The sequence below is a fragment of the Parasteatoda tepidariorum genome, chromosome 4, assembly GCF_982258835.1.
Source record: "Parasteatoda tepidariorum strain Cologne lab strain chromosome 4, Ptep-v5.0, whole genome shotgun sequence".
Classification (NCBI taxonomy): Eukaryota; Metazoa; Arthropoda; class Arachnida; order Araneae; family Theridiidae; genus Parasteatoda; species Parasteatoda tepidariorum.
This window is the reverse complement of record NC_141758.1, coordinates 116,836,970-116,855,571: the sequence shown is the minus strand read 5'-3', so window position 1 is coordinate 116,855,571 and position 18,602 is coordinate 116,836,970. Positions and strand designations below refer to the sequence as shown.

Here is an 18,602-nt window from a genome sequence, read left to right as displayed (position 1 = left end):
TTTAGTATTAGTACTGTTAAATGCATGTTTTTATTAAGTTCAAGTTGGAACTTTACTATGGACAATGATTTTTTACAGATTTATGCTTTTTGTAATTTAGATAAAATTTTTAGCCCAAAATTTTACAATACCAAAATTGTTTTTGAATATATAGGGAAAAATATATAGAAATAAGTCATAAATAATTTTTATTTGTAGTGACAATTTTCGAAAATATTTTCTTCCTTTACCATATTTTTGTGTTGATTTTTTAAATATAATTTTTTATTTGCACTAATTATGTCTAAATTTTCACAAAATAGGTACCTCTTAAAAAAACCCAGACAGATGAATGATTTTGCTCTTTCATAAACGACACACCTTTCCAAGAAAACAAATATTATTATCATTTCAACGTACACCCCTACTCAAAAAAAGACTTGCTGATATTTTTCACTAGAGTTACATTATTTTTAATTTAACTTTTGTAACTTAGTGATAATTTCATTCACCGCATGTTAGCTAGTTTAGAAAGTTGCATTTTGTTTTTAGGAACCATTTTAAATCAATTTTAAATATTTTCTCACAAACTGTTTTATGAAATCTGTTTTATGCAATGTACTCCTTCATTTAAAAACTCTGATTGGTTATTACTTTTGTATTTTTGATTATGGCATTGCAGTGCAACTTATATACCTTACAGCAGAATTTACTGAGTCAATCTGCAGCACAATCTTCATGTTCTTATATTCAAAATTTCTATATCTTCATTTTCCCAAAATTAGGCACATATATCAAGCCAAAAATTTATATTAGATAAAAAGTCATATTTTATGTAAATTTCAGAAATTCCGTAAATAAATAAATAGAAAATTCTTAAATTTTTAAATTTCGTTTAATTTAATATCTTTAAATGAATTAAAGAAAAGTAATTAAAATTTTCATCATAGTTTTGTGTTTGCTGATTTTATTATTAGAAAAAAAATCTGTTAACTTTAAGAAAATCTTCAAATATGCTCAGGAAATAACCCCTACTCTTACTGCAAATAATTTTGTAATATAAAATTGAAGCAATGCGAAAGTGCAAGGTATATAGAATTATCAGAAAATTTTATTTTACTAATGACTTCTTTATACTTAGTAGTATTCTCTCAATTCAGTTTTCTTAATTTAATGAGAAACAAACATAAGTTTAAGGATGTTTTCTTTTTCTAAATTGAAAGTTATTCTATATCTTTCAAAAAGGAAAAAAAAATCATTTCTCTATCTTTTAATCTTTATTTTCACCATTATTGATAATCGTTTTCATTACTATTGATTTAATGAATACTTACTTTTGTTGTAAAATTTCATATATTAATAGCCAAGTGGGAAAGACGTTAGATGAAAAAGACCACTTTTGTTTTGGAGAGGAAGAGAGCGACCCAATTGATGATACTAACATGTCAGATGAAAATGTCAAGATATTGCCTGATGAAGAGATTGTTATAGAAGAATACGACTTTTGAACACAGAGATTATTTGTTGTGAAATATTTATATAATGAAGATATTTATTAAATTTTTGATTTCTTTTTTACTTGAATTAAAGTCACTTTCTATTAATGACTTGGTCTCAATTTAGTTGCAAACAAGAGATTGTTTTTTTTAATTGCTTCTAATTGAAGTTTGCTTGTATGAGTGTTATGCAGTGTTTTAATTGATTTTTCTAGTAAAAAAATTCAGTATTTTCATCCCTTTTATTGTAAAAAAAAAATACAAAAGTGATAATTTGTGTCTAGGTTTTAAAAAAAGGTTTTTATACCTTGGAGGTTGAGTTTTTACGTGAGATTCTTAAACTGGTTTTTGACAGTAATACTTGAAATTTTCTTCCAAAATTGTCTTAAAGCTCATAATACTATAAATAATCAAAATACTTCTAACATGAAATATTTTCTGTTAATAAAAAAATAAATATTGTTTCATATTTGCTTTAAATATTTGTTTATTAAGTAAAACAACGTTGAATTTTTAAGAATACATTTATAAATTATAAATGTACGTTGATACAGATAAATATTACTATAAACACTGATAATCTAAACTTGACTAATACTAAACTTGAGAGCTTATAATAGTTTTACCAATCTATTATATGCAGTAACTAAACTATTATAAGGGAATATTACTAAAACTTGAAAGCTTGTAATAGTATTGTATAATAAAAAAATTGCAGTTACTTTTTACTGTGCCTCAAAGGAAAAAAATCTTTACCACGCTCCTGGAATGTCTTGAAAAATCATAGAAAGTCATAGATTTCGGTATTAAGCAAATTTTGTCATGATTTTAACTATTTCTTTTTAAAAAAACATGATACGTCATGGATTTAGACTGCCGAAAAATCTAATTTTTAAAATGGAATTTTCACAGTGTAAATATCTGAATTTTTAACAAAATCCGCTCTCCCAGTCATATTTTATTAAAATATGGTTTCTTTCTAAAAATGAAAGAAAGAACGTAATTTCTAGAGCAAATTAGCTTTTAAACTTTCGTGATTTCAAAATTTATTTATTTATTTTTTTATTAATTTAAAATTCTAGTTTAAGCTTTTTATATTACACTTTTAAGAAGAAATAAAACAGCTTTAAATAACATATATCTGACTGTATTTAGTTATTTGCTTTCATATTTTTTTTTTGCCACTTCATTGCTGCAACTCTTTCTTTACTTTGTTTTTTAAGTTTAAAATCAATTAATATGAAGCTGCAGAGTATAACAGTTTCGGTTATATCTATCATTTCAATTATTGTTATTACAATGCTTTTTTAATTTATGGTTGTGTTTTTGTCGGAGAAAATTGTAACTTCAATTGTAAGTGTTTAGTGTTTGTGATGTATCAATCTATTAACCAGTGGACTGTAACACACATAATAATTTATTTACAAGTTTAAAGATATAAAATTGACAAGGTCATTGTGAAGTGGCAGCTCCCTGTTCCAAAGTTGAATGGCAACTGAATAATATTGATTTGAGCACCGCCTCGTGACATAATTTCACAATTCTTAACCATAAGTAACTAAAATTGTAAGTAATGAAAAATTCTTAGAATTATTCAGGGAAAGTCATGGATTTGAAAATCTAAGATGTAGCAGGTACCCTGTATTTAAAAAATTAATCTCTATTTAATTTTTCTGCCTGTTATACAATTTGCCTTTGTTTTAACTGGAGAGAGTCCCGGCGGTGCAATCTCGTGCACAGATCCAGAGCTTCGGCAAAGTTGACACATCCATTCAGTGGATCAATAAAATGGCAGAGAGAACACAGAAAACCTAAAATTTTCAGGGAATTTTATTTGGACTCTAAAAATCAGGTAATTGTCAAGGAAAGTTGAATTGTCTAGAAAAATCCTTCAACAAACCTGGTAAATGATCAGTCTTCGAATTGTCAGTAACAGTTATCGAGATTCGAGTTAATTCTAGCATCTAGTAGAATTATTTTATAAAGTATGTCTATATTAAAAGTTGAATATATATCTACCTTAGAAGTGGAATTCTTTTTCTAGTGAAACTTTTCTATGTTTCCATTCTCATTATATTATATGTTTTTTTGCTCACATTACAAGAAATTTGACAAGAATTCAAAGTTTTCTGATGAAAAATTTCATGGTATGATAAAATATGGTTTGGATTTCTATCGAAATTTACCTGATATACATGGAAAAGTTAGGACATTTTTTTTTCAGAAATTGAGTGGGAAGCCTGCTGCAAGATAGGATTAATTATGTTCAAAAATTAGAAGAAAAAAAATCAAAAGATAGGAATATGTTATCAAAATAATAAGTTTTTACTCATATCTTTATTTTTCTCTTAAAAAGTTTTCAACTGTAGATCAGGTAACAGATTTGTTTCTGGTAAACCACATTTTTTATGTAATCTTTTGAGACAAATAATTCTGATATCTATTACAGTTATTTGTTGCAAAAATTTCACATTTTAGCCAAACTTGCATTTTTTATTCCTCTTTCCATGATATTGTTTTGCTCACAAAATCTAGTATTTGACACTACAAATAAAAAGTAAAATCATTTCTGATGAAAAATTGCATGGTAAAATATGATCTGGATTTTCACTGAACTTTTTCTAGCAAAGTCATGGAATTTATTTTCCTTCTGAAATTGAGTGGGGACCCTGAATAAGTGCCAAACATTAGGGATTTCCACACTTGGTTGACCACCCAACATTTGCTCTGGCACTCCAGAGCCTAGAGTCACAAAAACTTGGATGTGCACAGTAGGCTTTTACCCTTCATAGGCTGCTGCACCACATAGTGTAGAATTTAAAAAAAAAAAAAAACATTTTAGAACATGTTAAAATTAACTCTTTTTAATTCAAATATTTTGTAGTAAATATGATGTACAGGCATGTATCAACATTTGCTAATAGTTTAAATAAAATATTTTTAATTTGGCTTTACATTACAAGTTACTGCTATCTTTTTTTCCTTTTCCGAATATTACTCTAAAATTGAAGGTAAGAAAGAAAATAAATAAAGAATAAAACTAAATAAATAATGCAAAGAGATTTATTGGAAAAGTAGTATCAAGCATTGTTTTTCACTGCATTGTAGCTCAAGCAATAAAGCAAAGCATTCTTTCAACAGCCCATTGTATGCCAAGGGGGTGATAAGGGTTAAGGCTCCACAATTTCATGACAATCGCAGATTTTTCGGACATTTTTCTTAAATATTTAAACTTCTGTTTTAACATTTGATTTTGACCAACACTTTATGTGAATAGTTGCAATATATATGTTATAAAAAAAAGAGATTGTTTTCCTAAAGACTGGTGGTTTTCAATAAGCCAAATTGAGTGGTGCAGAAAAAGACTTACATGATGTTCAGAGAATGATCGTCTTTTTTTTTCCGATCACTTTTTGGGAGGCACTGACTTTTTTTCATAGATTTTGTGATGAAAAAAAACCCTCTAGGAGAGACCATTAAAACCTCAACCAGTGACCTGACAAACATCTGCATCAAATGCGAGAAAGTTCAAACAAGGAAACGCGAAAAAATATAAAAACAAAAAATTTAACAAAGCAAATTAAATATATTAAAATGTATTCAAAATATTTGTGCGAAGCTCTAACTTAAAGAGGTCTTTTTGACGATACAACCTCATGTCAGAGTGCACTAAAAACGGTGCTGCCAATGATCTAATTCTATAGTAGAAAGTTAAATTAGAAAAAAAAAAGTTATTTTAGAAAAAAACAAGCATCTCAAATAAACCAACCTTTTCTTTCCTTTTAAAGCTAACTAATTTTTATGATATTAAATTCAATGCACATTAAACATAAAAGATAATTGTTTATTTATTTAAAATTAGTAAAATTGTCATTGAAAATTAGTAAATTTGTTTTTACACATAATTATATCAGTTAGGATCCTTTTTATAAACGCTAAATTGCACAATTTAAAATAAAATTAAATATATTATCTGTATTACAACAAATAAAAAAACATTTATTAAAAACAGAAAAATTAATGTTAAGCCTGAAAAATTTAAAAGTCTAAAAATAGGTTATTATCTATCTATATATATATGAACAGAAAGTGCAATGGGGCTATGTATGAGCTCCGGTTCGGTGAAAATGATAATGTAGTTACTGTAAGTATGAATTTCATTACACAATTATCTTGCCTAATCATGTATATGAGGAGTGCAAGACAGTAGAGACTTCTCACGTGCTGAAGGAATGGAGTAAATTATGTGGTGTCAACGATGGGATTTGAACCCCTGTTTAGCTGGATTGACAGCTAAAGTATATGCGCAGCTTCAAGAAGCTAAGTGACTTTATGAAACATTTACCTAGAGCCGTGATGGCTCGGGGGATAGAGAGTTCGCCTTCCTATGAGATGAACCGGGTTCGAATTCCAACGATGACTGGTTAATAAAAATTCCGCATCCGTCTTTCACCGATCACAGTGCTGTGTAAAATATTCTCAGTGATATATAACCGTCATTGAACGGCTGACCCAATTTTTGGGTTTACGACTACTAATGTTCAACTACTTAGCCTTGTCATTTTGAACCCAATTCAGAAGACAAGAGAACTCTTGGATCAAGTATTGGGAGAAATTTGCCTTTGTGGAGGATTTGCAAATTTCTCCCAATACTTGATACAAGAGTTCCCTTGTCTTCTGGATTGGGTTCAAAATGACAAGGCTACGGAGTTGAGCATTAGTAGTCGTAAACCTAAAAATTGGGTTGACTGTTCAACGAAGGTTATAAAATAAAATAAAATATTTTACGTGAAACTAAGTCCTTCAATCATTAATAGCGCAATTCTTTCATTTAACTGCTATCTATGCAACAGTGTGCATTGATGTTTCTTACAAGATGGTGAACATAAGCTTTGTCGGATCCAATGGTATGTTACGGTGGATATTTATGTGTTTGAACTAGCATGTTTGCATACAGAGTTTGTTCGAGCTGGATTTGAAAAAAGAAATTATAAAACAATTTTACAATATATGACAAGTAACAATAAATTTTTGATAACATGAAACTTTTAACTATTCAATACAACGCTGTAAATAAGTTGTGTTTCCGTAAAAAAATTTAATAGTGATGAAAATTTATTTATGATCTTATTATTTAGTTTTCTTATAAAACGTAAATAATGTTTTTTAAAAAAAAAAAAAAAAAAAAAAATTCATTGAACAGTGACACTTAAGCAAGAAAGAGTAAGAAGAACTTATTTTACTTTTCAGAATTACAAATTATTTATTTTAAATAAGAAAATTAAATAACGACGTTAAAAACATTCTTTTTCCTTTTTGTAACATAACATTAAGGAAAAAGGTGTGGAAAGAAAGATTTAAATCAGCAACTTAGAAACACAATAGAACGTCATGGATGTCATTAAGTATTGAGTATAGTTAAGTGCGGCGAGCTCTCTGCTTATCGCTTATAGCTCTTGACTTGTTTTAAATTTGTTAAGTATCTAACTTTATTGAAAAAGCGATCACAAACAGTCCCTGGACAAATTATTAGACGAACTATAATATTCTAAGTAAAATCTTAATTATCACGTGATACTATACAGCTTTATTGTTTTTTAGCGTCTGAAACCGGTTTGCACACTAGTTTACGTTTGTGTATCGATTGGTTAACATTGTAATGCAATACGTTAAAATTAATATAAGTAGGAAGTATATAAAAAATCTCCTGAATAAAAACCCATTGCATGTATATTTAAATATAAAAGTATTACGTTTAAACTCGTTCAAATCATGTCATTATTAAAAAACTACAGCGCGTCCAATAATTTGGTCTAATTATTAAAATATACTAATATAATACCTGATATAATAAATATTCTATATTTATGTAATATATCGTCTAATTTATCCAATTGTCAAATTTATATTATATATTGTCTAATTTAACCCATTGATACACGAGCGCAAACAAGTGTAAACCGCGTGAAAATAATAAAGCTGTATAGTTATCACCCGATAATTACAATTTTGCATAGAATCTTATAGCGCGTCTAATAATTTGGTCAGGGACTGTAAGTTGCACAATAAACAACGTATTAGATAGCAGAACAGTTTTCTTCGGCAGCCATGTTTGGACCATAGACCCCTACTTAGGGTCCGAGTTTGAAAATTATACCTTGATATTAAAGGGAATAGGGGGTCTCGAAATATGAACCTTACTCGAGCCATTTTATTCTATTCTTCTTTTTTTTATTATTCCATTACGCTTTCTTTGCTGGATTTCACACACAGAAAATACCCCATGCATGCTAGAAAATCCAAAATGTTACAAAAGCAGTCGAAAAAGAGCAAATGAACTGATTTTCCTGGAATTTTCCATTTTTTTTCCCATTTTCGCAATAAAAAAAATTTATTTCCAAAATGCAGGACCCTCCAGAATATCGAAAAACACATTAAAAAAATAATATAATGTAAAATAAACAAAAGAAGAAAAAAAGAAATTTTTTCGAAAAGGTGCACGTCCCAGGCATTCGAACCCAGGACACCCGGAACAACAAATCTAACTTGCCACACAGCTTTACCAACTGCGCCAAGATTCACATGCCTGCCCGCGAATATTTAGCTTAAAACATCACCGCCCGGTTAGTAAACAAAACTTATTTTGGCAGATTGTGGGCCCACTAATTGGTATATAAAAAAATCCTTCGGTACAATTGCTGGATACATTAAATTCTAAGTTTGGGCGGAGTTTGAAATTTATAGGTTAATAATATAGGGAGTTACGGGGTGTGATGTGTCCGTGACTCCTGATATGACTTCTGTCCCGTTTTCAGCCTTTATTCACATATAGAAGACTTTATTCGCTTTAAAATATTGGAAAGAAGTTAAAAAAAGTTCGCTATTAGTTATTATTCGCTATTTCCCAAAGAAAAAATAGATTTTGTTTTATATACAGAACACTTGATTCACGTTTAAAAATGAAAATATATATTAAAAAAATAATATTAAAAAAAAGAAAAAATTTGAATGTTGACCGTCGCAGGGTTTCAAACCCATGGTATCGTGGACTACAAATTTAACTTGCCACACAGCTTTACCAACTGCGCCATGATTCACATGCCTGACCGCGAATATTTAGCTTAAAACACCACCGCCCGGTTAGTAAACAAAACCTATTTTGGCAGATTGTGGGCCCACTAATTGGTATATAAAAAAATCCTTCGGTACAATTGCTGGATACATTAAATTCTAAGTTTGGGCGGAGTTTGAAATTTATAGGTTAATATTATAGGAAGTTACGGGGTGTGATGTGTGCGTGACTCCTGATATGACTTCTGTCCCGTTTTCAGCCTTTATTGACATATAGAAGACTTTATTCGCTCTAAAATATTGGAAAGAATTTAAAAAAGCTCGCTATTAGTTATTACTCGCTATTTCCCAAAGAAAAAAAAGATTTTTTTTTATATACAGAACACTTGATTCACGTTTAAAAATAAAAATATATATTAAAAAAATAATATTAAAAAAAAGAAAAAATTTGAATGTTGACCGTCGCAGGGTTTCGAACCTATGGTCCCCGGAACAACAAATTTAACTTGCCACACAGCCTTACCAACTGCGCCATGATTCACATGCCTGCCCGCGAATATTTAGCTTAAAACACCACCGCCCGGTTAGTAAACAAAACTTATTTTGGCAGATTGTGGGCCCACTAATTGGTATATAAAAAAATCCTTCGGTACAATTGCTGGATACATTAAATTCTAAGTTTGGGCGGAGTTTGAAATTTATAGGTTAATATTATAGAGAGTTACGAGGTGTGATGTGTGCGTGACTCCTGATATGACTTCTGTCCCGTTTTCAGCCTTTATTCACATATAGAAGACTTTATTCGCTTTAAAATATTGGAAAGAAGTTAAAAAAAAGTTCGCTATTAGTTATTATTCGCTATTTCCCAAAGAAAAAATAGATTTTTTTTTATATACAGAACGCTTGATTCACGTTTAAAAATAAAAATATATACTAAAAAAATAATATTAAAAAAACGAAAAAATTTGAATGTTGACCGTCGCAGGGTTTCGAACCCATGGTATCGTGAACTGCAAAATTAACTTGCCATACAGCTTTACCAACTGCGCCATGATTCACATGCCTGACCGCGAATATTTAGCTTAAAACACCACCGTCCGGTTAGTAAACAAAACTTATTTTGGCAGATTGTGGGCCCACTAATTGGTATATAAAAAACTCCTTCGGTACTATTGCTGGATACATTAAATTCTAAGTTTGGGCGGAGTTTGAAATTTATAGGTTAATATTATAGGGAGTTACGGGGTGTGATGTGTGCGTGACTCCTGATATGACTTTTGTCCCGTTTTCAGCCTTTATTCACATATAGAAGACTTTATTCGCTTTAAAATATTGGATAGAAGTTAAAAAAAGTTCGCTATTAGTTATTATTCGCTATTTCCCAAAGAAAAAATAGATTTTTTTTTATATACTGAACACTTGATTCACGTTTAAAAATAAAAATATATATTAAAAAAATAATATTAAAAAAAAAGAAAAAATTTGAATGTTGACCGTCGCAGGGATTCGATCCCATGGCATCGTGGACTACAAATTTAACTTGCCACACAGCTTTACCAACTGCGCCATGATTCACATGCCTGACCGCGAATATTTAGCTTAAAACACCACCGCCCGGTTAGTAAACAAAACTTATTTTGGCAGATTGTGGGCCCACTAATTGGTATATAAAAAAATCCCTCGGTACAATTGCTGGATACATTAAATTCAAAGTTTGGGCGGAGTTTGAAATTTATAGGTTAATAATATAGGGAGTTACGGAGTGTGATGTGTGCGTGACTCCTGATATGACTTCTGTCCCGTTTTCAGCCTTTATTGACATATAGAAGACTTTATTCGCTCTAAAATATTGGAAAGAATTTAAAAAAGCTCGCTATTAGTTATTATTCGCTATTTCCCAAAGAAAAAATAGATTTTTTTTTATATACAGAACACTTGATTCACGTTTAAAAATAAAAATATATATTAAAAAAATAATATTAAAAAAAAAGAAAAAATTTGAATGTTGACCGTCGCAGGGTTTCGAACCCATAGTATCGTGGACTACAAGTTTAACTTGCCACGCAGCTTTACCAACTGCGCCATGATTCACATGCCTGACCGCGAATATTTAGCTTAAAACACCACCGCCCGGTTAGTAAACAAAACTTATTTTGGCAGATTGTGGGCCCACTAATTGGTATATAAAAAAATCCCTCGGTACAATTGCTGGATACATTAAATTCAAAGTTTGGGCGGAGTTTGAAATTTATAGGTTAATAATATAGGGAGTTACGGAGTGTGATGTGTGCGTGACTCCTGATTTGACTTCTGTCCCGTTTTCAGCCTTTATTGACATATAGAAGACTTTATTCGCTCTAAAATATTGGAAAGAATTTAAAAAAGCTCGCTATTAGTTATTATTCGCTATTTCCCAAAGAAAAAATAGATTTTTTTTTATATACAGAACACTTGATTCACGTTTAAAAATAAAAATATATATTAAAAAAATAATATTAAAAAAAAGAAAAAATTTGAATGTTGACCGTCGCAGGGTTTCGAACCTATGGTCCCCGGAACAACAAATTTAACTTGCCACACAGCCTTACCAACTGCGCCATGATTCACATACCTGCCCGCGAATATTTAGCTTAAAACACCACCGCCCGGTTAGTAAACAAAACTTATTTTGGCAGATTGTGGGCCCTCTAATTGGTATATAAAAAAATCCTTCGGTACAATTGCTGGATACATTAAATTCTAAGTTTGGGCGGAGTTTGAAATTTATAGGTTAATATTATAGGGAGTTACGAGGTGTGATGTGTGCGTGACTCCTGATATGACTTCTGTCCCGTTTTCAGCCTTTATTCACATATAGAAGACTTTATTCGCTTTAAAATATTGGAAAGAAGTTAAAAAAAAGTTCGCTATTAGTTATTATTCGCTATTTCCCAAAGAAAAAATAGATTTTTTTTTTATATACAGAACGCTTGATTCACGTTTAAAAATAAAAATATATACTAAAAAAATAATATTAAAAAAAAGAAAAAATTTGAATGTTGACCGTCGCAGGGTTTCGAACCCATGGTATCGTGAACTGCAAATTTAACTTGCCATACAGCTTTACCAACTGCGCCATGATTCACATGCCTGACCGCGAATATTTAGCTTAAAACACCACCGTCCGGTTAGTAAACAAAACTTATTTTGGCAGATTGTGGGCCCACTAATTGGTATATAAAAAAATCCTTCGGTACAATTGCTGGATACATTAAATTCTAAGTTTGGGCGGAGTTTGAAATTTATAGGTTAATATTATAGGGAGTTACGAGGTGTGATGTGTGCGTGACTCCTGATATGACTTCTGTCCCGTTTTCAGCCTTTATTCACATATAGAAGACTTTATTCGCTTTAAAATATTGGAAAGAAGTTAAAAAAAAGTTCGCTATTAGTTATTATTCGCTATTTCCCAAAGAAAAAATAGATTTTTTTTTATATACAAAACGCTTGATTCACGTTTAAAAATAAAAATATATACTAAAAAAATAATATTAAAAAAAAGAAAAAATTTGAATGTTGACCGTCGCAGGGTTTCGAACCCATGGTATCGTGAACTGCAAATTTAACTTGCCATACAGCTTTACCAACTGCGCCATGATTCACATGCCTGACCGCGAATATTTAGCTTAAAACACCACCGTCCGGTTAGTAAACAAAACTTATTTTGGCAGATTGTGGGCCCACTAATTGGTATATAAAAAACTCCTTCGGTACTATTGCTGGATACATTAAATTCTAAGTTTGGGCGGAGTTTGAAATTTATAGGTTAATATTATAGGGAGTTACGGGGTGTGATGTGTGCGTGACTCCTGATGTGACTTTTGTCCCGTTTTCAGCCTTTATTCACATATAGAAGACTTTATTCGCTTTAAAATATTGGATAGAAGTTAAAAAAAGTTCGCTATTAGTTATTATTCGCTATTTCCCAAAGAAAAAATAGATTTTTTTTTATATACAGAACACTTGATTCACGTTTAAAAATAAAAATATATATTAAAAAAATAATATTAAAAAAAAGAAAAAATTTGAATGTTGACCGTCGCAGGGTTTCGAACCTATGGTCCCCGGAACAACAAATTTAACTTGCCACACAGCCTTACCAACTGCGCCATGATTCACATGCCTGCCCGCGAATATTTAGCTTAAAACACCACCGCCCGGTTAGTAAACAAAACTTATTTTGGCAGACTGTGGGCCCACTAATTGGTATATAAAAAAATCCTTCGGTACAATTGCTGGATACATTAAATTCTAAGTTTGGGCGGAGTTTGAAATTTATAGGTTAATATTATAGGGAGTTACGAGGTGTGATGTGTGCGTGACTCCTGATATGACTTCTGTCCCGTTTTCAGCCTTTATTCACATATAGAAGGCTTTATTCGCTTTAAAATATTGGAAAGAAGTTAAAAAAAAGTTCGCTATTAGTTATTATCGCTATTTCCCAAAGAAAAAATAGATTTTTTATTTATATACAGAACGCTTGATTCACGTTTAAAAATAAAAATATATATTAAAAAAATAATATTAAAAAAACGAAAAAATTTGAATGTTGACCGTCGCAGGGTTTCGAACCCATGGTATCGTGAACTGCAAAATTAACTTGCCATAGAGCTTTACCAACTGCGCCATGATTCACATGCCTGACCGCGAATATTTAGCTTAAAACACCACCGCCCGGTTAGTAAACAAAACTTATTTTGGCAGATTGTGGGCCCACTAATTGGTATATAAAAAAATCCTTCGGTACAATTGCTGGATACATTAAATTCTAAGTTTGGGCGGAGTTTGAAATTTATAGGTTAATAATATAGGGAGTTACGGGGTGTGATGTGTGCGTGACTCCTGATATGACTTCTGTCCCGTTTTCAGACTTTATTCACATAAAGAAGACTTTATTCGCTTTAAAATATTGGAAAGAAGTTAAAAAAAAGTTCGCTATTAGTTATTATTCGCTATTTCCCAAAGAAAAAATAGATTTTTTTTTTATATACAGAACGCTTGATTCACGTTTAAAAATAAAAATATATAATAAAAAAATAATATTAAAAAAAAGAAAAAATTTGAATGTTGACCGTCGCAGGGTTTCGAACCCATGGTATCGTGAACTGCAAATTTAACTTGCCATACAGCTTTACCAACTGCGCCATGATTCACATGCCTGACCGCGAATATTTAGCTTAAAACACCACCGCCCGGTTAGTAAACAAAACTTATTTTGGCAGATTGTGGGCCCACTAATTGGTATATAAAAAAATCCTTCGGTACAATTGCTGGATACATTAAATTCTAAGTTTGGGCGGAGTTTGAAATTTATAGGTTAATATTATAGGGAGTTACGAGGTGTGATGTGTGCGTGACTCCTGATATGACTTCTGTCCCGTTTTCAGCCTTTATTCACATATAGAAGGCTTTATTCGCTTTAAAATATTGGAAAGAAGTTAAAAAAAAGTTCGCTATTAGTTATTATCGCTATTTCCCAAAGAAAAAATAGATTTTTTATTTATATACAGAACGCTTGATTCACGTTTAAAAATAAAAATATATATTAAAAAAATAATATTAAAAAAACGAAAAAATTTGAATGTTGACCGTCGCAGGATTTCGAACCCATGGTATCGTGAACTGCAAATTTAACTTGCCATACAGCTTTACCAACTGCGCCATGATTCACATGCCTGACCGCGAATATTTAGCTTAAAACACCACCGCCCGGTTAGTAAACAAAACTTATTTTGGCAGATTGTGGGCCCACTAATTGGTATCTAAAAAAATCCTTCGGTACAATTGCTGGATACATTAAATTCTAAGTTTGGGCGGAGTTTGAAATTTATAGGTTAATAATATAGGGAGTTACGGGGTGTGATGTGTGCGTGACTCCTGATATGACTTCTGTCCCGTTTTCAGACTTTATTCACATATAGAAGACTTTATTCGCTTTAAAATATTGGATAGAAGTTAAAAAAAGTTCGCTATTAGTTATTATTCGCTATTTCCCAAAGAAAAAATAGATTTTTTTTTATATACAGAACACTTGATTCACGTTTAAAAATAAAAATATATATTAAAAAAATAATATTAAAAAAAAGAAAAAATTTGAATGTTGACCGTCGCAGGGTTTCGAACCTATGGTCCCCGGAACAACAAATTTAACTTGCCACACAGCCTTACCAACTGCGCCATGATTCACATGCCTGACCGCGAATATTTAGCTTAAAACACCACCGTCCGGTTAGTAAACAAAACTTATTTTGGCAGATTGTGGGCCCACTAATTGGTATATAAAAAACTCCTTCGGTACTATTGCTGGATACATTAAATTCTAAGTTTGGGCGGAGTTTGAAATTTATAGGTTAATATTATAGGGAGTTACGGGGTGTGATGTGTGCGTGACTCCTGATGTGACTTTTGTCCCGTTTTCAGCCTTTATTCACATATAGAAGACTTTATTCGCTTTAAAATATTGGATAGAAGTTAAAAAAAGTTCGCTATTAGTTATTATTCGCTATTTCCCAAAGAAAAAATAGATTTTTTTTTATATACAGAACACTTGATTCACGTTTAAAAATAAAAATATATATTAAAAAAATAATATTAAAAAAAAGAAAAAATTTGAATGTTGACCGTCGCAGGGTTTCGAACCTATGGTCCCCGGAACAACAAATTTAACTTGCCACACAGCCTTACCAACTGCGCCATGATTCACATGCCTGCCCGCGAATATTTAGCTTAAAACACCACCGCCCGGTTAGTAAACAAAACTTATTTTGGCAGACTGTGGGCCCACTAATTGGTATATAAAAAAATCCTTCGGTACAATTGCTGGATACATTAAATTCTAAGTTTGGGCGGAGTTTGAAATTTATAGGTTAATATTATAGGGAGTTACGAGGTGTGATGTGTGCGTGACTCCTGATATGACTTCTGTCCCGTTTTCAGCCTTTATTCACATATAGAAGGCTTTATTCGCTTTAAAATATTGGAAAGAAGTTAAAAAAAAGTTCGCTATTAGTTATTATCGCTATTTCCCAAAGAAAAAATAGATTTTTTATTTATATACAGAACGCTTGATTCACGTTTAAAAATAAAAATATATATTAAAAAAATAATATTAAAAAAACGAAAAAATTTGAATGTTGACCGTCGCAGGGTTTCGAACCCATGGTATCGTGAACTGCAAAATTAACTTGCCATAGAGCTTTACCAACTGCGCCATGATTCACATGCCTGACCGCGAATATTTAGCTTAAAACACCACCGCCCGGTTAGTAAACAAAACTTATTTTGGCAGATTGTGGGCCCACTAATTGGTATATAAAAAAATCCTTCGGTACAATTGCTGGATACATTAAATTCTAAGTTTGGGCGGAGTTTGAAATTTATAGGTTAATAATATAGGGAGTTACGGGGTGTGATGTGTGCGTGACTCCTGATATGACTTCTGTCCCGTTTTCAGACTTTATTCACATAAAGAAGACTTTATTCGCTTTAAAATATTGGAAAGAAGTTAAAAAAAAGTTCGCTATTAGTTATTATTCGCTATTTCCCAAAGAAAAAATAGATTTTTTTTTTATATACAGAACGCTTGATTCACGTTTAAAAATAAAAATATATAATAAAAAAATAATATTAAAAAAAAGAAAAAATTTGAATGTTGACCGTCGCAGGGTTTCGAACCCATGGTATCGTGAACTGCAAATTTAACTTGCCATACAGCTTTACCAACTGCGCCATGATTCACATGCCTGACCGCGAATATTTAGCTTAAAACACCACCGCCCGGTTAGTAAACAAAACTTATTTTGGCAGATTGTGGGCCCACTAATTGGTATATAAAAAAATCCTTCGGTACAATTGCTGGATACATTAAATTCTAAGTTTGGGCGGAGTTTGAAATTTATAGGTTAATATTATAGGGAGTTACGAGGTGTGATGTGTGCGTGACTCCTGATATGACTTCTGTCCCGTTTTCAGCCTTTATTCACATATAGAAGGCTTTATTCGCTTTAAAATATTGGAAAGAAGTTAAAAAAAAGTTCGCTATTAGTTATTATCGCTATTTCCCAAAGAAAAAATAGATTTTTTATTTATATACAGAACGCTTGATTCACGTTTAAAAATAAAAATATATATTAAAAAAATAATATTAAAAAAACGAAAAAATTTGAATGTTGACCGTCGCAGGATTTCGAACCCATGGTATCGTGAACTGCAAATTTAACTTGCCATACAGCTTTACCAACTGCGCCATGATTCACATGCCTGACCGCGAATATTTAGCTTAAAACACCACCGCCCGGTTAGTAAACAAAACTTATTTTGGCAGATTGTGGGCCCACTAATTGGTATCTAAAAAAATCCTTCGGTACAATTGCTGGATACATTAAATTCTAAGTTTGGGCGGAGTTTGAAATTTATAGGTTAATAATATAGGGAGTTACGGGGTGTGATGTGTGCGTGACTCCTGATATGACTTCTGTCCCGTTTTCAGACTTTATTCACATATAGAAGACTTTATTCGCTTTAAAATATTGGATAGAAGTTAAAAAAAGTTCGCTATTAGTTATTATTCGCTATTTCCCAAAGAAAAAATAGATTTTTTTTTATATACAGAACACTTGATTCACGTTTAAAAATAAAAATATATATTAAAAAAATAATATTAAAAAAAAGAAAAAATTTGAATGTTGACCGTCGCAGGGTTTCGAACCTATGGTCCCCGGAACAACAAATTTAACTTGCCACACAGCCTTACCAACTGCGCCATGATTCACATGCCTGCCCGCGAATATTTAGCTTAAAACACCACCGCCCGGTTAGTAAACAAAACTTATTTTGGCAGATTGTGGGCCCACTAATTGGTATATAAAAAAATCCTTCGGTACAATTGCTGGATACATTAAATTCTAAGTTTGGGCGGAGTTTAAAATTTATAGGTTAATATTATAGGGAGTTACGGGGTGTGATGTGTGCGTGACTCCTGATATGACTTCTGTCCCGTTTTCAGCCTTTATTCACATATAGAAGACTTTATTCGCTTTAAAATATTGGAAAGAAGTTAAAAAATGTTCGCTATTAGTTATTATTCGCTATTTCCCAAAGAAAAAATAGATTTTTTTTTATATACAGAACACTTGATTCACGTTTAAAAATAAAAAATATATATTAAAAAAATAATATTAAAAAAAAAGAAAAAATTTGAATGTTGACCGTCGCAGGGTTTCGAACCCATGGTCCCCGGAACAACAAATTTAACTTGCCACCCAGCTTTACCTTCTGCGCCATGATTCACATGCCTGCCCGCGAATATTTAGCTTAAAACACCACCGCCCGGTTAGTAAACAAAACTTATTTTGGCAGATTGTGGGCCCACTAATTGGTATATAAAAAAATCCTTCGGTACAATTGTTCGATACATTAAATTCTAATTTTGGGCGGAGTTTGAAATTTATAGGTTAATATTATAGGGAGTTACGGGGTGTGATGTGAGCGTGACTCCTGATATGACTTTTGTCCCGTTTTCAGCCTTTATTCACATATAGAAGACTTTATTCGCTTTAAAATATTGGAAAGAAGTTAAAAAAAGTTCGCTATTAGTTATTATTCGCTATTTCCCAAAGAAAAAATAGATTTTTTTTTATATACAGAACACTTGATTCACGTTTAAAAATAAAAATATATATTAAAAAAATAATATTAAAAAAAAGAAAAAATTTGAATGTTGACCGTCGCAGGGTTTCGAACCCATGGTCCCCGAAACAACAAATTTAACTTGTCACACAGCTTTACCAACTACGCCATGATTCACATGGCTGCCCGCGAATATTTAGCTTAAAACACCACCGCCCGGTTAGTAAACAAAACTTATTTTGGCAGATTGTGGGCCCACTAATTGGTATATAAAAAAATTCTTCGGTACAATTGTTGGATACATTAAATTCTAATTTTGGGCGGAGTTTGAAATTCATAGGTTAATATTATAGGGAGTTACGGGGTGTGATGTGTGCGTGACTCCTGATA

The 18,602-nt window shown here is 31.4% G+C and overlaps 1 protein-coding gene across 3 annotated transcripts in view; it reads left to right on the top strand.

The window, feature by feature from the left end:
- Positions 1-1,583, top strand: part of LOC147812622 (cell cycle checkpoint protein RAD17-like) — a 32,863-nt gene extending 31,280 nt beyond the window's left edge. For all 3 annotated transcript variants that reach the window (XM_087162499.1, XM_087162498.1, XM_087162497.1), the window contains one exon: positions 1,343-1,583. In XM_087162499.1, the coding sequence (XP_087018625.1) occupies positions 1,343-1,362 (20 nt within the window). In that variant the 3' untranslated portion in view covers positions 1,363-1,583. The remainder of the gene's footprint in view (positions 1-1,342) is intronic.
- The last annotated feature ends 17,019 nt before the right edge of the window (positions 1,584-18,602 follow it).